The sequence below is a fragment of the Gracilinanus agilis genome, chromosome 3 (genome assembly GCF_016433145.1).
Source record: "Gracilinanus agilis isolate LMUSP501 chromosome 3, AgileGrace, whole genome shotgun sequence".
Lineage (NCBI taxonomy): Eukaryota > Metazoa > Chordata > Mammalia > Didelphimorphia > Didelphidae > Gracilinanus > Gracilinanus agilis.
The window spans coordinates 40,573,282-40,599,398 of record NC_058132.1 but is presented as its reverse complement, the minus strand read 5'-3'; the positions used below and the strand labels follow the sequence as shown (position 1 = coordinate 40,599,398).

The following is a 26,117-nucleotide window of genomic DNA, read 5'->3' as shown; positions in this document are numbered from 1 at the left end:
CCAGTCCCCATGAAGCTATGCGGCGGCAGGGACGGCGGAGGTGGAGGCGGAGGGTCTTGACGAAGGCAGGCGTCTGGGCCTGGGGGAGGGGCACTCCGGGGCGGGGGAGGGGCGGGGGCTCGCGCCGCCGACTCGGCCTGTGGGGGAGGGGTAGCGCACCGCGAGACCCCTCCTCAGAAGCCAGAGTAGGGGCGCATTTCACCTACCGAGCGGCTGAGGGACGCCGAGTTCCCCACCTGGGCCTCAGAGGCCAGGATGGAGGCGGGGTCCCCTGTCCTCCCCTTTCTTCTCGAGGGTCACCGTTTCTCTTCTAATGGGGCGGAGGTCCCTCTCTGTGGAGGGGGGACGGTGTCGCCTGAAGGGGGTGTGGTGGGGGGAGACTAGGGTGTTTGTTCTGCACCTTCGATTTGGGAGTGGGAGAAGCTTTCCGAAGGGGGCGTTTTCTCCTCACCGCTCCTCCATCGGACTAGCTCCCCTCCACACACCCCTTTTTTTGGGGGGGAAGAGACGGGTCACCCCCATCCTCCTCCGTATCCTCCTACCCCTCCCTCGCTTTTCTCTCACCCATCCCCCTTTTTTGAGGGGGTTTGAAAGCTGTCCTCCCTCTCTATCCCCCCCACCCCGCCTCCCCAGGGTGTGGGTGGGGTTCCGTGTCTCCTCCCCTCGCGGGAGGGGGGGGGATGCTGAGCTCCCCGTGGCCTCGCCCTGCATTTGGTCTCGCTCCTCTGGCGTGTGGCGTTTGCAGGTTGTCTTCGGTTTGTCCCCGCATTTCCTGGTGAAGTTGTCTTGTTGATTCCTTTGATTGGTCCTGCCCCTCCTCCCCCTCCCCCTCCTCCGTTTCTCTCCCTCCGCCTTCTTTTCTTCTCTCTTATCTTTCTTCTCTTCTCTGGTATTCTTCTTTTACTTTCTAGTTCCTTCTCCTCTGTTACTCCCTACCTTCTATCTCTCTCTTTTCTAACTCATCCTTCGTCTTTCTCTTTCCCCCTTGTTCCTTCTTTCCATCCCCCTCTGTTACTCCCTTTTCTCCCTCTGCTTTCCCTCTGCTCTTTTCTCTCTCCCTTTCTCCTCTCTTTTCTGTTTTTCTTTCCGTCTCACTTTCCCTCCTCCCTGTGTCACTCCCTTCTCTCCCTTTCTCCCCTCTTCCTTTTATATTCTCCTTTCTCTTTCCACTCTCTGCCCCCCAAGTTCTCCCCCTCTCTCCTCTTTTCCTCTCTCTCTGTCTCCCCCTCTCTCCTTCCCTCTCCTCACTCCCTTTCTCTTTCCATCTCCACCCCCAAACTGTTTTTTTAGACTGTACTTAAGCGTGGTATTATTTGAACTACGTTAAGGGCACTTTTTTTTCTTTTTACACAAATATAACTAGCAGTCACCTCGAGTGAAATGCTCTTTACGTTTTTGTTTTTCATTCCTCTTTTCAGGAAGTTGTTTTTACTCAGTTTATCTATGTAGGGCTTTCTTCAATATTTCATTATTTTAAACTTGTGCTTTGCCTGTTTTGCTTGCTGATGGAATGGTTTTCTGAAAATGTTTAAAAATTGCAAAAATTAAGGGTTGTAGGAATTGAGTTCAGTATGTTGTAGGTATTGTTTTGGCAGTTTAACTTGATTTTGTTTTCTTTGGTGGGATTCCAGTGTGCACTATGGAGTATCTTAGGACATTTTACTTAATTTTAAACTGATCTGTTAGAAATTTCTGTTATTGGACTGCAGGATTTAGAATTGTAAGGAACCCTAATGATATTTGAATCCAACTCAATGATTTTACTTAAGAGACAATGGAGGCTCAGAGAAATTAAATAACCTATCTACAGGATGTAAGTAAATAGACCTGCCCTTTTAATATTTTTAGTAACTATTGCTATTAGAAATGCTGAACAAGTTTACACAGTTTACAGATGGCATATATTTTTAAATGACTTCACAACCCCTGCTGTGGAGAAATAATGTAGAAGAAGCCAGAAGATTCCATGTAAATGGAGTCCATGTTAACAAGAAGATCCTAGAACAAAAAAACAAAAACATTACATTCTGCTCACAAAGTAGCCTTTTGGAGATACTACAGTTAAAAAAAAGTAAGTGAAGGGTGCAAATGTTTTTGCATGGGAGTGGTGGGTCCTGGATTGAGTGTCTGCCATCTGAGCCAATGACCAAAAAGGTCAGTGTTATTTTGGAGGTGACAGCCCTCTCTAGGAAGCTGACGGACCTGGCACTTGGTAGGAGATTAATAAATGCTAGTTGACTTGGCCTCCCTGAGAGTAAGTAGCAAGTTGGGAGCCCTTGGGAGGCTCCCTCCCCTCCCCCACCAGGGGGAGGGAGGCCATGGGCCATGCTTGAAATGAACAAACTGGCCTTGCTGATTTGTTCATTTCAGCTGTTGAAACAATGTGTCCAGAAACACTGGGTGATCTGTTCTCCCTCCAGCAAGGGGCATCGAGCCTGCCTGCGGGGCCCAAAGGCCACAGCATGCTATGGTCCCAGGCACCAGCTGCAATCCCTACCAAGCCTAAAAAGGGGGAATGCCAAGAGGGGTTCCCTCCTCTGCAGAATGAGAGGTGGCCTAGGCCCCTTCCCAAGTCACTTCCTGCCCTGCACCCCACAGGCTAAGGAGGAGGAAAAAAACTTGATAGGGAGCAATTGAGCACCTACTGTGTGCCGGATTGGGCCAGTGCTGGGATGCAAAGCAGTTCTCCGACTTCAGGCAGTGTTTGTGTTCTAGGAAGGCTGTGTAGATAGAGGGGTGGGATGGGAAGGAAAGGGAAGAAAAGATTTTTAGACATCTAATGTGAGAATTTGTTTCTCTTGGCTAGGCATATTTATTATAATTTATTACATATTTATGCTATCATCTGATTATACTGTTACATACTTATTAAAAAATAAATGGTAACTTAAAAAAGGAGAAAAAAATTTAAGAGTAAATGCAGGTTGTATGAAGATAATCACAGTTTTGGAGGGGGAGAAGACTAAGGCCTCAAAGTAAGAGGCCCCTTAGTGGCCCTCCAAGGGAGCTGAGGATTCCAAGAGGACAAGGAAGGGGGAGAAGACCAATTTAGCTAAAGCAGGTGTATGTATAAATATAAAATATATTTTATAATATGTGATATAATACATATATATATACTATATAACATGTAAATACCAGATTCTCCAGCATTCTAATGTGAGGGTACTTTTTTGTTCCATGGACCTTTCTCAGAATAATGTGTATAAATGCATAAAATAAACACGATCATGAAGAAAAAGTTATATTGAAATTGCAGTTATGAAATTTGTTTTTAAAATGAGCTCACAGACCCCTGGGGAAGCCCTAATGCTCCATTGGGCTCAACTAGCCATTCTTCCTAAGGCAGAGGAGCACAGCTTTAGGGATCTCTAAGTTCACTTGGTCCAATCTCTTCATTTTAGGAATAAAACAGCCTAAGTGGCTTGTTCCAAGTCACAAAAGTACTAATTAGAGAAGCTGGGGTTTGAACCCAGGTCCTCCAACACTAAATCCAGCCCTTTCGGTTCTTATGCTTGTTCTGTAAATTTGCCTTTGGGAGTCACAGAATCAGAACCGGCAGTCCAAGAAACTGGAGGCCCAGGGAGCTTACCTTTTGAAAGCAAATCCCCTGGTTCTAAATTGGTGTTCTCGCCTCTCCTTTCGAATTGCACAGGTCTGAATTGTTTTGTAGCTGAATGATCTTGATTCAGATTTTTCTTGCCTTAGCATTACAGTGCGAATATGCAAGAGTGCCAGTATGGTTGGTCCCATTTTTCAGACGTGGAAAGGGATGCTTTTACAGAAAAATAGCCTACCGCCCGCTCGTAAAATCTCAGCCTTGGAAAGACCCTCAGACTCGCCACAGAACGGGCTGCCCACCTTCGGATGGAGCCCAACTCCAAGCGCAGACAGACAGAGATGGCTTTTGTCTGGACACATGGTCCATAAGGGAATTGCTTTTGCTCAACTCTACATTTTTGTGATAGGTTTTGTTTCCTTTGCCTTTCCAATGGAGGAATGGAGGGAGAGAAGGAAGTTGATTCTTCATTTGGGAAAATAAAACCACCTCGTGACCAAGTGAGAATTGCAGTGGATTTCTCCCCCCACAAAGAGGGGCCTCAGACCAAGGCTCTCTACAACATACCTGACAGTTGGTTAGCCAGCCTCTGCCCAAAGAGCTCCAAAAATGGGGTGCTCAGCACCCCAGAGGCATCTCTCTCTGTTCTGAAAGAATTCTCATCATTGACAAAGTCCATTCCCTCTGGGGGGCCTCGAACTCTTCTTTCCCTCTGCCTCCTCTAAGATGCAGATCCAGGTGGCTGATTGCTAACCTTTGGCTTTGCGCCCACCCTTATTTGTATCAACTTCCCTCATCACTTGTGAACCCCAGAGGGCAAGGAGGTCTTTTCTGCCTCTAACCCTAATACTTTGGACACAGCAAGCATTTAATAAATGGGTTGTTTTTTTATCTATTTGTTCAGTCTCAACCACCCAAGCCCCCAATCAACTTTTATACATTCAGGATCCGATACATATTAAGAAAATTACACCAGGGCATGATAAGAGGCTGCTCAAATGCTTCCAAAGTTTATTATTTAAAGTAATAGCAAGGGGGCAGCTCGGTGGGTTCAGTGGATTGCGAGCCAGGCCTAGAGATGGGAGTCCTGGGTTCAAATGTGACCTCAGACCCTTCCCAGCTGTGTGACCCTGGGCAAGTCACTTGACCCCCATTGCCTAGCCCTTACCACTCTTCCACCTATGAGACAATACACAGTATTGACTCTAAAGTGAAAGGAAAGTGTTTTGGTTTTGGTTTAATAAAAATAACAGTTCACATTTCACGAAGCTCTTGAAAGTGTACAGAACACTGATCTCCCAAGTACTTGGAAAGTAGGGAATGCTGTGTTGTTTCCATTTTAAAGATGGGAAAGATGAGGCTCATAGCAATGCCCAGCATCTGGCTGACTCCAAGCCTGGGAGCTGTTTCTAGGACAGCAAATAGCTGGGGCTGCTCCTGACTATTAGGAGGAATGAAAAGTCTGGGCTTGGTTCGGGTCTCCTGACAACTTTTCTTATTTGAACAATGTATATTGCTGGCCTCTAGACTCTTATGGTTTTTTTAAAATAGATGAGACCGGAGAGCAGAGCCTGGGCAGTGCTGAGCTTCTGCCGCCCCCTCCCTCCCTCCCTCTTTTTTTCCCAACAAAATAACTGCTCTATGGGGACGGGACGTTGGCTTTCCGCGCTCTCCCTCCGAAACGTCATGCTTCTTTCTGTAGAGGTTCCGGACTTCTGCGTGGACCGAGCCATGTTTGCCCAGAAAAATTGGAATGTGAGATCTCCTTGGAATTTCATTTCTTCTTCCTCACATATAGCCTGGCTTGTAGTTTTCTTTATAGGCATTTTTTTTTTCTGTTCTGCAGAAGATTTCCTGGTGCCCGCAGACACGGGGTGAGGGAGCCTCCCCTCCCGGGACTGTGGCCTTGACTGAACAGCTTCCGCCATGTCCCTGGATACCCTGTGTGTGTGTGTGTGGGGGGGGGGGGCTTTGCTCTTCTCCTAGGAAAACCCTGAATACTTGCTCAGCGCCGATTCTCTCAGGACTTATACAGTGATGTGCTGGCGGAAGGGAAATGAGAATGCCTGAAAGTAGGAAGGATACTGCAGATTATTGAGCCCATCCACTGACCCTCCCAAATCTTGAGGATTGCTCCATCCAGCCTCATTAAGTACCTGTTAAAGGCTCCCCTCGGGCCTTGGCCTTGGAAATGGGCTGAGCTCAGGAAGCTTCCTTCCTGAGGGAGTGGGACAGAGTAGCAGTGGGGCAACAGATGGAATTCAGTCCCTGCCAACTCCTCAGGACCCCTTTCGGGGTTTTCTAAACATAGATAAGCAAAGTGCTTGGCCATGTTCTTTTCCAGCTCGTTTTACAGGTGAGGAAACCGAGGCAACCATGGTGAAGTGACTTGCCCAGGGTCACACGGCCAGGAAGTGTGGGAGGCCAGCAGAGTCACCTAACTGCCCTGGGCAAAAGATAAATAAGCACAGAGTTCTTTAAAAACTGAAGGAGGGGGGGCAGCTGGGTAGCTCAGTGGATTGAGAGCCAGGCCTAGAGAAGGGAGGTCCTGGGTTCAAATCTGGCCTCAGACACTTCCCAGCTGTGTGACCCTGGGCAAGTCACTTGACCCCCATTGCCTACCCTTACCACTCTTCCACCTATAAGTCAATACACAGAAGTTAAGGGTTTAAAAAAAAAAAAACTGAAGGAGGGAGGGGATATTTTTCAGCTGAGAAAAGGCTAAAAGGCTTCAAGAGGGGAATGCCAGGGCACCCCATGGAAAATAAGGCAGGAAAGGCAGGCCTGAGCACACCTAAAAAGTTCCCAAGGGCCCCGGAAACAACTTTGGACCTTGTTTAAAATGATGCACATTTTATTTATGAAACGATGCCGTCTTACAGAAGTTCCTTTTTTTCATACACAGTCCTCCCCCCTTTTCTCTTCTTCCTCATACAGAAATGTTTGTGTTTATTCTTTGTTATTGTCAAGTACATAATCAAAAAACATTTTAAATAAATAGTTTGAATCCTATTTTGGCAGGCCTCAAATACCAGGCTTGGGAGTTTTTACTTTATCTAGGAAGTAACAGAGAGCAATAGACAGTTGTTGAGCCGGGGCGGCTCCCTGTGAGTAGATTTAGAGAGGACTTCATTGATCCGGCAGCTCCTTGGATCTGGAGGGGGGAAGAGAGAAGTGGGTTCGAGGTGATGTCAAGGCTTTGAGCCTGGAGAACAGAAAAGGAGTGGAAGGCTTTAGTCCTTATCCGTTTAGGACAATGCAAAAATCATTAGTAGATTGGCTTTAAGTCCAGTTGAGGCCCTCAGCGCAGCATCTGCCTGGCTGGGTCCCCTGAGTTGTTCTAGGAACAACTCTAAGGCATGAGGGCGGGCCATGGCAGTTAAGTGACTGGCCCAGAGTCACAGGGCCAGGAAGGGTCTGAGGCCAGATGAGGCTTCCAGATTCTCGTCTTCCTCCCCAGAGGCCAGGCGGCAGACGTTCTCATCTCTGTATTTTTAAAGTCGTGCAGCCCGCTTTTAGCATCTCGGTGTGTCCTCCCGTCTGTCTGGGGTGGAGGTCAGGCCGGGCGCCTGCCCATCTCTCCCGCTTGTCAGTCTTCCAAACACGCTACTGTAAACAGTTAGCCATTCCCCTTCTTAAGAAATCACCGTAGAGGAGGTAACTTCTGATTCTGATTTGATTCAGCAGTTTCTTCCTTGACTTACTTTGCGGGATCCAAACATCTTGTCCATCAATAAGCTGCGATTTGGCCACGTGTGCTTCTGTGGCTTAACCCCTTTCTCTCCGGGCCAATCTTTTTGAGTCCAAGCAAGGGACCGGATGGGCTGCTAGGAGGGAGGCTACCAGAGAGAGGGCTGGGCCTGGCGTCAGGAAAGCAACTCTTCCCCACTTCCTGTCCGTGTGACCCTGGGCCAGTCACTTAACCTCAGCGTCTTCCCGTCAAGTGAGCTAGAGAAGGAAAAGGCAGGCACCCTGGTGTCTTTGTTCAAGAAAACCCCCCAAGTGGGGTCCCAAAGAGTGGGAGAGGGCTGAAAACAGAACACCAGAGATGGGGCACCAGATGAGAATTTCCCAAGGAAGGAGGAACTCCTCCTCGAGTGCCAGGCTCCGAGAGGGGCCGCTTTTTCAAGAAGGAATTCATTCCTTTTTGTTAGTTTTCCTTCTCACTTAGATTTTCTTTCTGCCACCCCAACCCCACCGTTTATGGCCTTTTGGAAGAAGGCCGAGTCTACTTCTTAGGGTGCTGAGGGCGCCATCACCGGGGTTCAGCCGGCATTGGGACTCTGCTTATCCAATGGACAGGCTGGAGAAGCGGAGCACATAGTTGAAATTCCAGAGGCGGCCCATGGAGTGGGAAGGCTTCTGGCTGAATCGGTTCGGGCCTCTTAATGCCATCCACTGTTAGTCATTCAGATGACAGGACGAGGAGCCACTAGCCCACTCGCTCCTAATCTAGCACGACCCGGTGCATCCCCTAAAAATATCCCAGTGTCAAGCCAGCCCCAGGCTGGGCCGTCCATCTATGGGCAACACCTGGGGGCCTGATGCTGGAGAATGTGCTCAGTCCAGACAAGGCCGCTGCAGGCCGGAGAGGAAAGCACTCAGCAGGCAGAGTAACTCCTATAGGGCCGCAGAGGGCCCGGCTTTGCTCCAAATGCCAGTTTTAGGAGCTGAGAAGTGACCAAACCTTGAATGTTGCTGCGCCCGTCCCATACTTGGGAGATGAGCAGGGCGAGCTTCTCCAGGGCACGGACGGTGCTCTGCTGCCTCAGGCCTCGTGCCCAGCTCAGGAGCGCTTCCAAATGTTTTACTGGCTGACAGGCACAGGACCAGGCTTCTTTAACCCCTTACCTCCCCTCTTAGAATCAAGGAGGCAGAAGAGCCCTAAGGGTGGGCAGTGGGGGGAAGGGACTTGGCCAGGGCCACACGGGACGCTTCATTGTAAAACTCGGGGGCCCAAGAGAGGGCTTTCTCTCTTCTTTTCCTTCATGTCCCCTGTGCTAAGCACAGAGGCCAGCCTGCAGTCCATTTAAACGCTGTGGATTAACTGTGTAAGAGTAATGTGAAAAGAAAAGGAAAAGGATAGTTATTTATCTGTTGTAGGTATGGGATGACAGGACAGGCTAGGCCGTATATCAGCTCGTGAACCAGCCCAGGCAGAGCGTCAGCCCCATATTATATTATATACATTCTATAAGGTAAATAGAGCTGGCCTGCAGCCCTAACTGCAAGGAGAAACTGGCCTTTGGCAGTCTCAGTCCTCTGGACACAGGCGCACAAAGAAGGATTCTGTGGTAACAAGGGAAGGGATTTTTGTTGTTCAGGCCTGCTGGTTCTCTGTGATCCATCCAGGGTTTTCTTGGCAGAGATGTTGGCGTGGATCCTCATTTCTGAGAAAATCAGGGTGCAGTGACTTGCCCAGGGCCACACGGCTAGGCAGCAGCGGAGGCCGGCCTGGTGTAATTGTAAATAAACTTCCATAAAAGTCAATTTTGACTTGAGATTATTCTTAATTGGGGATTGAACATAGTTCAATCCTCTGGTGACCACCTTTTAATATATTGAACCCATAAAACCCTTTTCCCCCCTTACACACTCAAAAAGAGCAGTCCTCCTGCCTCAGTCAGGCATTACTTTATCTGGAAGAGGGCAGGCCTGGGAATAGGGCGACTTTGGCCTTGGAGGGGAGCTGAAACTCAACAGAAAATAAGTTGGATTTGAAACCACAGACTCTTCTCTGGTTTGATGTTTGATATTGGAGACCAATGAGGCAGACTGGCTTGGGGCACTTTCTTAATGCTGTCTACATTTTATGAAGTCTGAGGTTCTGAGTTCAAATCTCACCACAGATGTTCCCTGTGTGACCTTCACTGAGCTGGACCTCCTGGGGATTGCACTAGACAGGCACTGAGGTCCCCTGGGAGCGAGCAGGGCCAGGGGGGCCCCAGGATTCCATGCCTCCAGGCCGTGTACCCAGGGATACCCTTCTAAAGTGCCTGGCACAGCATACATAATACACGGGTGTGCATCCCCCGAGGACATACCTGGGAGACACCACCACATACCACAGATCGAGGAATACTCCATGTAAATGTCCGTCTCCCCCTGCTCTGTGTAGGCCAGGGCCAGAGGGGCCCCCAGGCTGGTGTAGACCATCCGGATCGCTCTTTCCCAGCCATTCAGGAGCGGCCAGGGCGGAGGGGGGGGGGGCAGGAATGCTCCGCTGTGATGAGCCTGCCCTAAAGTGCCGGCTGTTCATCCCCAGCTGCCGGCGCCCTTGGGGACCTCTGGGGGCCCGCAGAGAATGAGCGCAGGGCGGGGAATGGCTGGGAGCGCTCGGGGGGCGCCGGCTCCCCCCCACCGCCCGTGACTAATGGCTCAGCCCGCGCCAGTGAGTGACTTTTCAGGAAGTTGAGTGGCCCGGGCAGCCCCTGAGATTCCATCTGGGAGGCCCCGCCCCGCGGAGGCCAGGTGCTTAGCACTTCATTGTTTGTGTTTACGGAGCGGCGCTGGGCGCTGCGGGGAGGGGGGCATTTCATTGCTCACCCCGCCGCCCGGCTAGGGGAATCCCGAGCTCTGCTGCCCGCCGTACAGTTTATTCCCTCTTCTCCGTGGGCGGTTAGTTTATCGGGAGATGGCCCACGGCCCTTGGCACTGTCAGCCCTCGTAGGGGTGGAGGGTGAAGAGGCGTGGGGCGGCCCAAGGGAGGAGCCGGCGGAGGGGGGGCCGTTGAGTCAGGCGGCTCACTCGGAGAACCAGCGGGAGCCAGGCCGACCCAGCCGCCCAGCACTCCTGTCTCCTCCGTAAGCCCGAAAGGAAGGGGGTCGTTGCATCATGCGTCTCGGGTTACAGCGCAGGACCGGGAGGGGGCGGGGGCGCCTCGCGCCCAGTCTGGGCAAGCCGCGGGAGGCTCCCGGAGCGTCCGCAGCCCAGCGGGGAGAGGGTTAAGTGGGCGGGGGCCGCGGGCTGGGAGAGGGACTCTCGGAGGGGCCCTGACGGCCACGTGGGCTGGGCAGCTCGGCCGGGGGAGGGAAAGGAAGCAGGGAAGGTATTTATAGCGGCGGCGGCGCCCGGGCCGAGCCGAGCTGAGCCGAGCGTCTCTCCCATAGGAACCGGCACTGGCACGGGTCAGCACACGATCCCCTACCGAGGCATGGAGAGGCCGGCGCCCTTGGCCGTGTTGCCCTTCTCGGACCCGGCACACGCCCTGAGTCTGCTCCGGGGGCTGAGCCAGCTGCGCGCTGAGCGCAAGTTCCTGGACGTGACCCTGGAGGCGGCGGGCGGGCGCGACTTCCCCGCGCACCGGGCAGTGTTGGCGGCGGCCAGCCCTTACTTCCGCGCCATGTTCGCGGGCCAACTTCGGGAGAGCCGAGCCGAACGGGTGCGGCTGCACGGCGTGCCGCCCGACATGCTGCAGCTGCTGCTGGACTATAGTTATACGGGTCGGGTGGCTGTGAGTGGGGACAACGCCGAGCCCCTGCTGCGCGCCGCCGACCTGCTGCAGTTCCCGGCCGTGAAGGAGGCGTGCGGGGCCTTCCTGCAGCAGCAGCTCGACCTGGCCAACTGCCTGGACATGCAGGACTTCGCTGAGGCCTTCAGCTGCGCGGGGTTGGCAAGCGCAGCGCAGCGCTTTATCCTACGCCACGTGGGCGAGCTGGGTGCGGAGCAGCTGGAGCGCCTGCCCTTGGCCCGCCTGCTGCGTTACCTGCGCGACGACGGACTCTGCGTGCCCAAGGAGGAGGCCGCCTACCAGCTGGCGCTGCGCTGGGTGCGGGCCGACTTGCCCCGCCGCGCCGCGCACTGGCCGCAGTTGCTGGAGGCGGTGCGTTTGCCCTTCGTCCGCCGCTTCTACCTGCTGGCGCACGTGGAGGCCGAGCCTCTAGTGGCGCGCTGCCCGCCCTGCCTGCGCCTGCTGCGGGAGGCCCGCGACTTCCAGGCGGCGCGCTACGACCGTCATGACCGCGGGCCCTGCCCCCGTATGCGCCCCCGCCCCTCCACAGGCCTGGCCGAGATCCTCGTGCTTGTGGGCGGCTGTGACCAGGACTGTGATGAACTGGTCACCGTGGACTGTTACAATCCGCAGACGGGCCAGTGGCGCTACCTGGCCGAGTTTCCCGATCACCTGGGCGGGGGCTACAGCATCGTGGCTCTGGGCAACGACATCTACGTCACGGGTGAGGATCCCGATTAGGGGGAGGGGAAGGGCCACTTTCTAGTGCCCTTCAGCCAGACCCCATTATTGGGCACCCGCACAGAATCAGAGCTAGCACTAGCGGCCTCGAGCCCCCATCCAAGCCCCTTGGAGTGAGGAAGGAGGAGGAAACAAATCTAGAAACAACCAATGACAGGCCCAGATTCTTGCCCAGTCCTTGATTTGGCTCGTTTAGGGAATGTGGGGGTGGCCGACTCCTCAGGAGCGCCAGAGCTGGCGCCCTCGCCCCCACCCTGCTCTGATGTGTCAAGAAGTCAGTTTCCAAAGTCGGAGGTGGGGGGAGGAGGAGGGAGCCGGAGACTACCGTCTTCCCCTCGGGGCTTTCTGTGGTACCCTATCAGGGCCTTGTTGGACTGAACTCAGCCTTGATCAGTCTCATTTCTTACTCCAAGGACAGCTTCTACAAGGCCCCTGTTTCTAATTAAGTTGGACCCACAGAACCGGGCCCCTCTGGCCCTCCTCCCTCCTGCACCCTCACAGAACCCTTATTGTTTCCCTAATTGGCTTAATAACTAGACACCGGATGGATGAGTGTGCAGCCCTGCCTCTCTCCCCGCCCAGCCTGGGCTCTCCTGTTTTGGGGACTGGCTGGTGCCAGGGCCAAGTGCCCTCTCCTGGGGCTCTCAGCAGGAAACATTTTCTCCAGTGGGTTTGAGTCGGGCACCTTGCTTGCATTTGATATATGCTTGCGGTCACATGGTGTTTAGGCTGAAATTCCCCAGTGAGTGTAAACAGAGTCACATGGTAACTGATTTTCTTCCAGGGAACTTGGCAGAGAACCCAAGGCAGTGCCGAGTCACTCCGGGTGGGTCCGGGCCAACCCAGGTCTCTGGGTTCTGTTTCCTAGTCTTAATCCTATTTTTGAAAAGGTCCTCAGGAGCACCCCACCCCCCTAAGGGGGCCTGTTCCCCCCCTCAGCTCTATTAGGCCAGGGGCTGATGGGTGCTTTTTGTTGTTTTGGCAGAAAGTCCCCCATCTGGGTCATCCTTCCCAGAAACACCTGGACCTAAATCTCTCCTTGGTTCAGCCCACAGAGCTGGCATCTTAGGGGCCCAGATCAGCAAAGTAAAGTGGTTCTTCCACCCTTGATTTATTTAGAGGACTGGGGGTAGGACTTCAAAATGAGGGACTCTGGGAAGGCTTCTGGAAGACTGCTCTCTGGGACAGTCGGATCCTTCATTTTTTGTTTTGTTTTTGTTTTTTAAACCTTTTACCTTCTCTCTTAGAAGCAAAGCTGTGTATTGGTTCCAAGGCAGAAGAGTGGGCTGGGCAGTGGGGATTAAGGGACTTGCCCAGGGTCACACAGCCAGAAGTGTGTGAGGCCTGGCTCTCCATCCACTGAGCCACCCAGCTGTCCCCACTTTAACCTTTCTGACAATCCCTGAGCCCTTCCTGCCAGCCATGCCCATTGACTGCTAGATCGTTGATGCAATATAGTGGAGCTTTGGCTTTCTCCCCTTCCCCTAGGACTGGAGAGCTTAGCACAGTGCCTGTTGCTTACTTAGTAGGTGCTGGTTGAATGCTAATTGCTGGAGAGACTCCCAAATGAGGAGCTGAGAGATGCAGGCTTTGCCGCTCACTTGACTGTGGGACTTTGGAAAACCCTTCTTGTTTTCTCCTCTGCTTAAAGAAAAGAGGAGGCAGGGGGCCGCCTTCAAGTCCTTGGGCCCCTGCCAGCCCTCACAGTCTGTGCCTTTTCCAAGGTTGCTTGGGGAGCTCTAGGAAAAGAACGTGGTGTTCTGAGCGGTGCCTCTTGGCAAGTGCAGGTCGCAGCAGCAGCAGCACTCCCCTCGCTCCATGCTCGCTCCACGCTCCGGCCCAGCCGGTCACGGGCAAGGTCGGCCTCCCCGAAGGCTCTGAGTCTGGGGGTCCCAAAGCCAGAGCCCCAGCCCGCCCTTTCCCTCACTTAACAGCTGAGCCAACGAATCCTCATTGTTTGGACAACTGCTCCTGGGCCCTGTTAAGTGCAGCTGCCTGCCTGGGATTCCGGGGGAGGAAGAATGCGGACTTCCAGAATGTCCTTTGGAAGCCATTCCCATTGAGAGAAGCCTCACCAGCCTGCCTCAATCCTTCCAGGCTGGGCCTTTCCTGTCAGCTGCACTGCACTGCCTGTCCTTTAGACGGCATTTGGGAGTCTTTCTAGCCCTGGGTTTAAGGGTTCTTTTCAGTCTAGGCTGCCTTTTCTTTCTTTTAAATCCTCACCTTCTGTTTTAGAATCAATACTGGGTCTTGGTTTCAAGGCAGAAGAGTGGTCAGGCCTGGGCAGTGGGGTTAAGGGACTTGCCCAGGGTCACCCCGCTAGGAAAGGTCTGAGACCACACTGGGACCCAGGACCCCTGTTTCTAGGCTTGGCTCCATCCACTAAGCCTCCCACAGCTGCCCCTAGCGCTGCCTCTTAAGGGAACAGGGTTCTGGACGTGACCTTCCTGCCTATAGCATGTGGGACTGTCTGGCCCTCCCTTAGATGGCTCTTTAAGCTTAGAGAGGGAGGGATCCCCTAAAAGAATCACCCTCATTTCTGTAGCCCTTGGAAAGGGCCTGTTTATCTCACCTGAGCCTCATGGTATTCCACGGGGTCTCAGGGGTGAGGTCAGACTTGAGATCTCATTGGTCTGGATGGGGAGCCCCTGGGGGAAGACCTGCTCCTTTGGCTGTCGCTCCATACGAGCATCGACCCTTACTTGTGCCCATTTTACAGATAAGGAAAGTCTGAGATAAGTTGGTTCATCTAATATTCTCCTCTCCCCAGCTGGTAACTTTTGGAGAGATTTGAACCCTGGGCCTTCTTGGAGCATTACTTCCCCTTCTGCCACCCTCCTTGGGCCTCCCTCTCTCCGGGCCTTGGCCTCTGCTGCTCGCTGGTTCTCTTGATAACCCAGTTAGGAGGGAGGCTGCGGCTAAAAGCCAAGGAGATGTCCTTGAGTTAGGAAGACGGGTCCAGCTTCTCTTTTCTGCTGAGTGCGGGTGTCCCTAGACACGCCTCTGGTGGAATGGGGGGCCCAGAGGTGCTGGGAGTCCCTCGGAGATTCGCTGCGATGAACAGAGTCTTTGTTCTTTGTCTGGGTGCCTCATCCACCCACGTGCCGGGAGACCTTGAGCAAGTCCCGCTAGCTTTGGCTGTGGGGTGTAGGGAAGGGAGCTTGCCGGGGCCCCCCGTCCCTCACGGCACCCCACTTTCCTCTCCTGGGACTCCCGTCTTCCTGGCGGCCCTTTGGGAGCTGTAGGCTCCAACACAGGTGCTGCCGGAGGAGAAAGCACGCCGGGTTCGGGGCTCCTGGCCTGGGCCTTTATTCTCACCGGGCCTGGGCAGCTCCCTTTCCCTTCCTGGCCCCCAAAGGGCCTCCGGAGGCCCCGGCATCGTGCGTGGGACCCTAGAGCAGGAGGGGCCGGGGCGCAGGAAGCCGAGGCCCGGAGCGGCCTTTGGAGAGCCATGACAGGCCCCCGGTTCTTGGGGGGAGCCTCGGCCAGGATGCATCGGGGCACAGAGTGACCCCCCCCGGGGGCTCGTCGGGGCGCAGAGTGACTCCCCCGGGGGCTCACCGGCCGCTGCGTTCTCCCCACAGGAGGCTCCGACGGCTCCCGCCTCTACGACTGCGTCTGGAGGTACAACTCGAGCGTGAACGAGTGGACGGAGGTGTCGCCCATGCTGAGGGCCCGCGAGTACCACAGCTCGTCGGTGCTGGACGGGCTGCTCTACGTCGTGGCCTCGGACAGCACGGAGCGCTACGACCACACGGCGGACGCCTGGGAGGCGCTGCGGCCCATGCCCTACCCCATGGACAACTGCTCCACCACGGCCTGCCGTGGCCGCCTCTTCGCCATCGGCTCGCTGGCCGGCAAGGACACCATGGTGATCCAGTGCTACGACCCGGACAGCGACCTGTGGTCCCTGGTCAGCTGCGGCCAGCTGCCGCCCTGGTCCTTTGCGCCCAAGACCGTCACCCTCAACGGGCTCATGTACTTCGTCAGGTGAGTCTGGCCGAAGCCGGGGCACTTGGGGCCATCCGGGGGCAGAGCCGGGCTGAAGTGGGGTGCCTCTGCTCCCCCTGGGGTGCTGCAGGGCGCTCGGGGCCATCTGGGGGCAGGCCTCGGGCAGAGCCCCAGAGCTGGGCCTCTCTGGGGGCCCCGCAGGCACAGACGTCCATCCTCGGAGAGTTTAATGAGGGTCTAACGTGCTGTGTGCCCAGGCTCGGGGGGCCGGTCGGAGTCTGGGTTGGGCCCGGGGCACAAACATGGAGTGAGTGGGGGGGCGGCGAGGTGGCTCTGGGATGGAGAGCCAGGCCTGGACACTGGGGTCCTGGGTTCCAATCCCCTTTGGGCCAGTCTCCTCTGTGGGCCTCCCCAGAGTGTTTCTTCCAGCTCTAGATAATGGGGTTTAACCCTTTATCTTGCCTTCATATCAAGCCTCCCAGGCAGAAAAGCAGTGAGGGCAGGCCATGGGGCTGAAGTGACTGGCCCAGGGTCACAGCTAGGATGTGCCTGAGGCCAGATTTGAACCCAGGCCCTCCCATCCCCAGGTGCTGCCCCTAGAGACAGGACCAGCAAAGGGATGAGACAGAAGGAGAGCGTCCCAGGGAGAGAGCAGGCCCGTAGCAAAGTCAAGGCAGCACCTGGGCCCCCAGGACAGCCTCCTCCTTTCTGAAAATGAAGGAGTTGAGGGAGCCTCCAGGGGGATCCGCGTCCCAAGTCCGTGCTTCCTCTCAGGATGCGAGGAGAGGGTGCTTGTGGGGGTCACCCTGTGCGCCCCGCAGTGAGGGAAGCACGGCCTGAGGGCCCCCCTGGCCTGGCCCCTTCCCCCACCCTCCAGAGCCAGTGGAGCATCTATAAATAGATCTCCTCAGAAAGGCCTCTTCTTGGGTTACAGCCTGGGGCTGCCCGCCCTCCCTGCCACTGGCTAGGTGACCCCAGGGGGGGCGCTGATGCCCTCCAAGCCTCCATTTCCCATCTGTCAACAATAGACTGATAGAAACTCTGGGCAGACCCTAAATAAAGGGGCTCCCTGAGGGCCGGGCTGGGCAGTGATGACCTGCTCAGGGCCTAGATTTGGACCCTGCGCCGGACGTGCGGCAAGGCAGCAGGGCTCTGCAGGCCTCTGTAAAGGAGGGTTAGTAAGGGCAGCCCCCATACTGGGGAGGAGTGGCCAAGGCAGAGAGGGAGAGCGAGGTGGCCCCCTCCCCAGCCCACCGTCCATCCTGGATCCCTGGATGGAGGCGTGGCCCATGGGGGGGCCTGGACGAGTCACTGACCCCATGGCCCGGCCCTTGGAGCCCATCCTGTGTAATTCCCCGTCCTTTATGTCGCCAGGAAGGTTCTGTGAGCCTGTGAGCAAAGAGCAGCACAGGACGCCGGCGAGCTGTGAGCGCACAGAGCCTTTCACATGTACATGTTCCACATGAATAGAGCGGGGGAAAGGGGGACACGTCTTATGTTCATCTGCACTCAGGCCTGACACGGGTGTCTGTGTGGGTGCCCCCAGGGCGGGAGGGGGTGCCTGAGCTACGCACCTCCCACCCAGATGAAGGGGGCTGTTCTGGGGATCCCTGAGAGTCCTTGGAAGGGGTTCCTGGGTGCAGCCTGGCCCACCCCCCTCCATCCACTGAGCCACCCCGCTGCCCCCTTTTGCCCATCTTAAAGGGCAGCAGAAATACCTGTTTCCTAATGGTGGCAGCCCGGATCCAGGAGCCTTTGCTCCTCCCAAGTCCTGCCTGGACCTCCTGGTGTGAGGAGGCCGGCCGAGCGTCTCTGCTCCTGCCTCTCTGCATTCAGCAGGCCTCTCAGTGCCAGGCTGGTGGATGAGGGCACGGCTAAGGCATTGCTCTGTTCATTTTATTTGTTGTTCTTTACGCAGTTAAAATCTGGGTGACCCTGGCCAAGTCCCTTCACTCTCATGGCTCTCTTGCCTTGGAACCAACATGCGGTACTGATTCTGAGACAGAAGGGAAGGGTTTGGGTCGGGTTTGGTTTTTCCCAATGTGAGCATTTTTATGCCCAAATGGCAAGTGCTACAGATCCAGATGTAAGAAAACGATGGAGAAAAGATCCGTGATGCGGAGCAAACGGCAGGGACCGGCTGGCTGGCTTGTATTGGTAAAGCTTGTGGTTAAACGTTTAGCGGCCAGCCCGCCCGGAGACCCCTGGCGAGGCCCCTCTCCTCATTAGCACTCTCTCTAGTGGAGCTTCCTTGATTGTGTGCGTGCAGCAGCTGCTTTATAAGCTAAAATTGATTGAAAGGATCCAAATTGTCTGGTTTTTTCCTCTTATTGATCTGATTTCCTTGTCTGGCCGTGAACATCTAGACGCCTCCTTGGCGAGTCACTGGCCTCTCTTCTTGGACAGAATCTGGCCTGGCCCCAGGGGCTGCTTTGGGAGAGCAGCGTTCTCGGGGGCCCTGCCTAGGAGCACAGAGCAGGGCAGGCCCTTGGGGACCTCCCTGCCGAGCGGTCAGACAGGTGCCCCGGCTGCCCACACAGACCCCTTCTGCTTTTGGGGGGTCGAGGATGGGGTGGCCTCATTTAGTGAGCCCTCTGGGCCAGGCAGAACTGGCCCAGTGCGTGTCTGTCACGGCACAGCCTTCACGGACTCGAAGTTGGTTCCAAGGCCCCCCCAGACAGCTTTTGTTCCCCAGGCTGTCGGCCACAGTCTGCGGAGGGTCCCTGCAGTGCCCAGGGCCTGGGCTTGCCGGTTGCTGTGGAAACGGCCTTACCACCTCCCCAGGGATCCCTCCAAGGAGGCTGCTTCCTAACTCTTCATGGAGGAGAGGGGGAGGGCGAGGGCAGGGGTTTCTGGGGCACGGGAGGTGCATGGCCCCCTCCACCCATCGACCCCCTTGCTTTGTCTCACAGAGACGACTCTGCTGAAGTCGACGTGTACAACCCTGTAAAGAATGAGTGGGACAAGATCCCTTCTATGAACCAGGTACGTTGGGATGTGTTGGGGTTCTTCTCCCCGGCCTCCCTTGGGGCGGGGTGGGGCTTATTCTAGAGGAACCCACCAGGCCAGCCTCGCAAGCACCCCTGCTTTAGAGAAAAGCAAGAAGTTGGGGTTCTTTTCCTTGAGTTTTTATTTTAAAAACATTTTTTTATTAATGTACTTTCTTTTCTAATGAATATCATTCAATCTGGAAACAAGCTTCTTTCTTTTCCCCTTGAAAATGAATGAATGAATGAATGGGCTCTCCCTTGTTTAGCCAAAAAACTTGGTCCTTCAGCCATATCTGACCATGTACACTTTCTGCCTGGCACTCTCCCATCTACCTCTTTTTTTTTTTTTTTTTTTTATTTGAGGCAAACAGGATCAAACGCCCAGCGAGGACGTGGAGAGGCTGCATTTGGTCTCGGGTCTTCCTGACTCTGAGCCCAGTGCTGTCTGCTCTGCTGCCTCGCTGCCCCATAACAGTTGGTCCTAGATTTTTACCAGGTCCCAAGCCAGGGGCTGCCCCTCACCCACCCTTGTCCGTCCATCTGTCCCTAGGTTCACGTGGGGGGTAGCCTGGCAGTGCTGGGCGGGAAACTCTACGTGTCCGGCGGCTACGACAACACCTTTGAGCTCTCGGACGTGGTGGAGGCCTTTGACCCAGAGACTCGGGCGTGGAGCGTGGTGGGGCGCCTCCCGGAGCCCACCTTTTGGCACGGCAGCGTCAGCATCTTCCGCCAGTTCATGCCCCAGACCACGTCCGACGGGCATGGCTTCGACCTGGATGCCAATGACTGGAACTTGAGCCGGGCTCGGCCGCGGCCGCAGGACGTGAACCTGAATGCGCTGCGCTAGTCTTGGCCCGGCCCCTCGGGACGCAGCTTGGCACATGGGGGGGTGGGGGGCACCCCAGGACTTGCAGGTGCAGAGCCGCTGCTGGGGCCAAGAGGGAGGCTCCTCCTGCCTCCGTCTCGTTCTAGGGGTGCCCGTGGGATGTGGGGCTCGCCCCGAAAGACCTTCCCCTCCTCGGGGAAATGAGTGGCTCTCTCAGTCACTTCAGGGCGCCGTCCTCAGAGTGGCCAGACACCGGCCTGGCGCGGGGGCACGAGGCGGGGGCCGTGTGGGCGATGGCGTCTTGTCGAGACGAGGCACGGCTCCGGCGTTCAGAAGGGAGGGTGACCTCCCTGTCGTGTCAGGGCCCGACCCTGGCCTCGGCCTGCCGGACTCTGGTGGCAGAGAAGGTCTCCACGGCCTTGTTTGTAAAGTGCTGCCCTCGCTCCGGAGGGGGTGAGGACTTCTGGAGGGCCCCCCACCCCGGGAGAGCGAAGCCAGGGGGCCAAGCTGCCTGATGTGGGTGACCCAGAGCGAACCCCCTCACTTCCTCAGGTGCCTCCTTTGTCAAATGTGTCTTGGCCGGGATCCCCAGTAGGTGAACCCCAAAAGGGCCTCGGACAAGGCCGATAGCTTTGTATCGATGCGTTTCTTTTTTCCTTCTAAGAGAGCCCTGTTGGCTCTGCTGTAGTTTGAGCAGGAAGCTGGGGGAGGGGGTGGCCCTCAGAAGACCCGGGTTCCAGTCCTACCTCAGACACCCGCTGGCAGTGGGCAGGTGTCTGCGCCCGGGGCAGTCTGCACGGAGAGAGGAAGCTTTCCTGCAGGGACTTGTGAGGAAATCCAGTCTGGGATTGGTTTTTATCACATTTTACATTTCTAACCTCATCTTAAATGAGAGTTTTGCCTTCTTGATCAGGACCGGGACTCCCCCTCACAGGGAATAGTAGGCAGACAGACAATCAGCCCTTGGGATTAAAAGCATTTTTTTAGGTGTCGAGTCTTGCTCAGCTCCCTCCAGGGTTCAAACAGTTAAGCAGCTCGTTCAGAGGAGGGGGGCGATACGCTGTGTGGTTGGCTGGCACCCTTCTGGGCACGGCGCCCGCAGGCTCGAGAGAAAAGACTCCCAGTGTGAGAGGGATTTCCTAGGAGAGAAAGTGGCATTCAGAGGAGGCGAGGGGAGGTGGGGGTGCCAGGCCCCCCCCGTGCCCCGGCCCCTTCCCTTAGCAGCACCCTCCCCGGCGGACACTGCTGGTCCAGGCCCGGCGTTGGCGTATGTCTGTGTGTCTCGGCACTAAACTGAATTTGCCTTATAGGACGGGAAAGAGAATTCTCTGACGAATACTGAATGTCAAAGTCTATACAAAGTGCTCTAGATTTGTACGGATCCCCCCGACGGGCTTATCGGGCTCGCTCCTGGGTGACCCGCCAGAACCAAAGCGGGAAGGGCTTCGTGTATTTATTTTGTTTACCGGATTCGTGTCCTGCGTCGTGGGTAGGTCCCCAGCGGCCATCCCGTACTTTTTTGAAATAAAAGTCATTTCCTATCGATTCGGCCTCCTTCATCCTCACAGAATCCTCACCCAGGCCGCAGGTGGGACGTCAAATGGAAGAGATGGAAGAAGCCTGGAAAGGATGTAACTTCAGAAAAAAGACCGCCAAGGGGGCAGCTGGGGCTGGAGATAGAGTGCCAGGCCTGGACTCGGGAGCCTCCGGGTTCAAATCTGACTTCAAAATGGAGGGGTTTAATAGGATTTATCACCTGTTTATGTGAGCATAGGATTTGGGGTTTTGGTTTTACAAATTACCAAAATTAATATGGAAATAGGTATTGAGTGATGATATATGTATAACAGTGGAATTGCTTGTCAGGTCCAGGAGAGGGGAGGGAGAGAACACGAATCGTGTAACCATGGAAAACTTTTAAAAATAAGATATTGTTAGCTAAAAAAAAAAGTAGGGGTTTTAAAAAAAGACTGGAAAGTTAGGAGGGGGTCAGGGGATCAATGGCTTTAAATATCAGTTGACTTTCCATTTGATGCTGGAGGTAATGGGAAGCCACTGCAATTTGAATTAGAGAAGGGACAGGTCTTATCCCTGCTTTAGAAAAATCACCTATTGATTGTAAGATGGAAGGTAAGGGTTAAAAAAAAAAGATAACTAAGTATGGGTTCTGAGGAGGAAGAGTGGTAAGGGCTGGGCATGGGAGTTAAGTGACTTGCCCAGGGTCACACAGCTGGGAATAAAACAATTCTTATTTTCCTTCTGGGTGACAGCTTTGCCAACAAATACTCAGACAACAATCGTGGCCTTCCAACTTTCCCCCCCCCCTTTATCTTCTCAGCTATGACTTCCCCAATCCCTTTAAGCATTGGCTTCTATAACGGGGTCTCAAGACCCTTCCCCATCCCCGTTGCCTTCAGCGCCTCTCCTAAGTAGGAATCCCAGGATTGGCACCCTAATGAAGGCCGCCGTGCTGCTTTCCACGATTCTCAGATCATGCTGTTTAAGATGGGCCACGTGTCCTTCGTCCAAAATGAAAACCAGTCTTATTTCTGATCTTAATAACTTAACCAAGATTTGACCACAGCTTGGGTAAATCCTTAATTAAGACTATTGCACTATGCAGGGCAGCTGGGTGGCCCAGTGGGTAGAGTGTGGGGCTTGGAGCCAAGAAGTGCCCATCACCTTCTTGCACTCAAATCCAGCGTCAAACTTCCTAGCTTTGTGACCCTGGGCCAGTCACATCACCTTGTTTTCATTTTCTCGCCTGGAAAAGGCAATGCTAAAGGATTCCAGCATCTTCGCCCAGAAAACGCCAAACAGAGGCATGAAGAGTTGGACACAGCTGGAATGACAGGATAACAAATGGCCATGTGCAATTTTAAGTCGATAGGAAGGAGGCGTGAAGCTGCTTTCAGACAAGCCGTTTGGGAATGGACGTTGTCTGCCTCTCGCGTAGAACAAAGGACATTAAGTGTGGAGAGGATGGCCAGCTGAAACAGAGACCCATCGCCTAGCTGCAACACAAGCCTGAATCTCAGACCAGATGGAATAAGGACCTAGAAATCCAATAAGAAACTTCAGCAAATGACTTCTTCCGCCTCAGAAGGGTGCAGAAAATCAGGCAGAATGGTGCTAAGTGCTAAGGATACAAAGGCATTCCCTTGAGGACCTCGTAGTCTATCATGGGGGAGACAGTATGCAATTATGTACAAAAAAACAATGGACAGGATAAATAGGAAGCAATTCAAAGGAAGGCACTAGAATTAAGAGGAACTGGGAACAGTTTCCTGTTGACAGATTTTAGCTGGGACTTGAAAGAATCCAGGAGGCAGAGATGAGGGAGGGCATTCCAGATGTGGGGGACAGGTAGAGAAAATACCCAGAATAAGAGATCTTGTTGGTTGGAATAGGAAGGAGGTCAGTGATTAGGAACCCAGAAGATCAAGAGCAAGACTCGGCAAGACCAACTACCATCCCCAAAAGATAGGAGATCCACCCTGGCCCAAAGCTCTAACTCAGGAATTAAAATTAGACAGATGAAAAAATTAAAACACCATGTAGTATTAGAAATTATTAGAGATCTGGAACCCAGAGGATCAAGAGCAAGGCTCAGCAGGACCAACCACTATCCCCAAAAGATTAGAAATGATAGATCCACCCTGGCACAAAGTCCTAATTCAGGAATTAAAACTAGAGAGGTGAATAAAAACACCATCTAGTATTAGAAATTTATTTAGAGATCTGGAAATTGCCAAGAAGGAATGATTTTTTAAAAATATAATTTCAAACCCCAAAGAGATCATAGATAAACAGACTTGTACAAAAATATTTATAGCCGTGCTTTTTGTGGTGGCAAAAAACGAAAATGAGGGTATGCCCTTCAATTGGGGAATAGCTTAACAAATTGTGGTATATATTGGTGATGGAATACTATTGCGCTCAAAGGAATAATAAACTGGAGGAATTCCATGTGAACTGAAATGACCTCCAGGAACTGATGAAGAGTGAAAGGAGCAGAACCAGGAGAACATCGTACACAGAGACCAATACACTGTGGTAAAATCGAATGTAAAGGACTTCTGTACTAGCAACAATGCAATGACCCAGGACAGTTCTGAGGAACTTATGGTAAAGAACGCTACCCACATTCAGAGGAAGAACTGCAGGAGAGGAAACACAGAAGAAAAACAACTGCTTGAACACATGGGTTGATGAGGACATGATTGGGGATGTAGATTCAAAACGACCACACCAATGCAGCTATCAACAATTTGGAAATAGGTCTTGATCAAAGACACATGATAAAACCAGTGGAAATGCGCATCAGCTATGGAGGGAGGGAGTGGGGGGGGGGGGCTGAAGGGGAAAGTAAGAGCACGAATCATGTAACCATGTTAACTTTTCTAAAAAATAAAAAATTATTAAATGGGAAAAAATATAATTTCAAGTAGTAACTTGAAGGGAAAAAATTATTTTCCACAAAGATTAAATACCTTTAAAAAATGGAGCAAGGTGCCAAAAAAGGAAAATAATTAATACCCTGAAGGAAATAATTGGGAGGAGAATAACCAGCTTGGAAAAGAAAGTGATAAACCTTAGACAAGTAATGAACTCCCTGAAAGCTAGAATAAACAAAAGGGAAATCAGTGCCTCAATGAGACAGCAAGAAATAATAGAACAAAATCAAGATTGAAAAAAAAAATGAAAATGTAATCTAATATATTTAAAAATCACTAACCTGGAAAATAGATTAAGGTAAGAATTAAAAGATCATTAGACTCCACAAAAACCATTTTTTACAAAGCATTATACTTCCAGAAATTATAAATGAAATTTATATTATGAAAACTGCCCCCAGATCTATTAGAACCAGAGGGCAAAGTAAAAATGAAAATCCACCTGTTGACAAAAACCCCAAAAGAAAAAGTCCCAGGAACGCCATAGTCCCCATATCAAAGATGGGAGGTAGGGAGGGTGGCGTGGAGGGAGGAGGAGTAAACCCTTGATGGAATAGAAGATGAAAAGAACAAAACAGAGCAGGAGCTCTGAAATGAGTCAAGAAAAATTCTAGACTGATAAATTAATGTGAGAAAGAGAAATAAAAAGAATGAAGTCTTAGGGGAGATTGCTTCAATTTGAGAATTTTTAAGAGGAAAAAGAGAAAGGATGGTTAAAAAGATTACACTACATATGACATGGGGAAGAATTAGAAAAATACAAATGAAAGTAACTCTGTGGTTCCACGAGATCAGCAAATTTGGCCAAAGAGGAAAATAAATGTTGGCATGGCTAAGGGAAAAGAGATGTGTTGATGCACCACTGGAAGAACTTTTCATGCATTACTTGAGTTTCTTCCCTTTTATTCTTTATTGAGTTACTTTCATTCTTTTTATTTCTTTTTGGAATATTCTGTTTCAAGATCTTTCAACAGACATACATTTCCAGATGTGGCCAGAAATGCTTGATAATATAATATAATATATAAAAAATATATAACTTATTTTACAAAAAAAAAGAACTTATTTCTTAGAGCTGAAATACTTGATCAGAGCAGCTGAATCTAGAGGAGGGGAAGGTGGACGTCATACGAATCCTACGGTTATCTGAAATGGACAGAGGACAGTTGAACACACAAATATACAAATACACAGAGTTTTGTACAGAAATAGATTTTATCCCCCTTTTGGTCTGGTCTGTTGATGACTAACTCTGGGCACTACTCCTTCCCTGCCTTCTCACCCTGAAACTTCCCTCAATAGCCCACGTCTTCTGCCCTGGAATATCCTTCTGCCCTTCCTGCCTCTTCCCCCTTTGGTGAGTTCCCTCCATGGCTTCCATTTTGGGGAAGGGCTCAGGTCAGCCATTCTCTATTTCCAACTCTTGACTTCTCTACCTCTAGCTCCACTTTCTAACTCCCTTTTCTGGTGTTAACTTCCTCAGGCCTGTTTTTCTGCTTGTATTTGTATCCCTCGTATATAGTAAGCACTTAATAATGCTTGTTGTCCAATTGTCTGCCAAATCAGTTGGAGAATGATTGAACGAATTATAGTATATAGATGCAATGGAATATTATTGAACAATTTTTTTAAAAATGAAAGATACTCTTTCAGAGAATTCTGGATGAGATGAATTGATGCAGAATGAAGAAATGGAACCAAGACCATAATAAAAACTTAATACTCTGAGCTTTGACCAATGCAAAGACCAGCTGTTTCTCCAGAAAACCAGTTGATGAAAATCATGGTCAGTTTCCTGACAGAGAAGGGATGGACCCAAGATGCAGAAAAGAACATCTAGTTCTTTAAAAGAAAATTGTTTTGGGGGGCAGCTGGGTAGCTTAGTGGATTGAGAGCCAAGCCTAGAGACGGGAGGTCCTAGGTTCAAATCCGGCCTCAGCCACTTCCTAGCTGTGTGACCCTGGGCAAGTCACTTGACCCCCATTGCCCACCCTTACCAATCTTCCACCTATGAGACAATACACCGAAGTACAAGGGTTTAAAATAAAAAAAAAGAAAAAGAAAATTGTTTTTAACCCTTACCTTCTTTCTTAGAATCAATACTGTGTCTTGGTTCCAAGGCAGAAGAGAGGTAAGGGCTGGC

General features: G+C 52.5%; 1 protein-coding gene across 2 annotated transcripts; it reads left to right on the top strand.

The window, feature by feature from the left end:
- Positions 1-734: 734 nt before the first annotated feature.
- KLHL21 (kelch like family member 21) lies at positions 735-21,062 on the top strand. Of its 2 annotated transcripts, XM_044667657.1 has the most exons (6): positions 735-775; positions 1,888-2,071; positions 10,669-11,733; positions 15,335-15,740; positions 18,614-18,686; positions 19,242-21,062. In XM_044667657.1, exons 2-6 carry the CDS (start codon positions 1,912-1,914, stop codon positions 19,536-19,538), a joined length of 2,001 nt encoding a protein of 666 aa, XP_044523592.1. In that variant the 5' UTR covers positions 735-775; positions 1,888-1,911; the 3' UTR covers positions 19,539-21,062. The 2 variants fall into 2 exon arrangements, with proteins under 2 accessions (XP_044523592.1, XP_044523591.1); XM_044667656.1 differs by lacking the exon at positions 735-775 and having other exon boundaries at positions 1,318-2,071.
- The last annotated feature ends 5,055 nt before the right edge of the window (positions 21,063-26,117 follow it).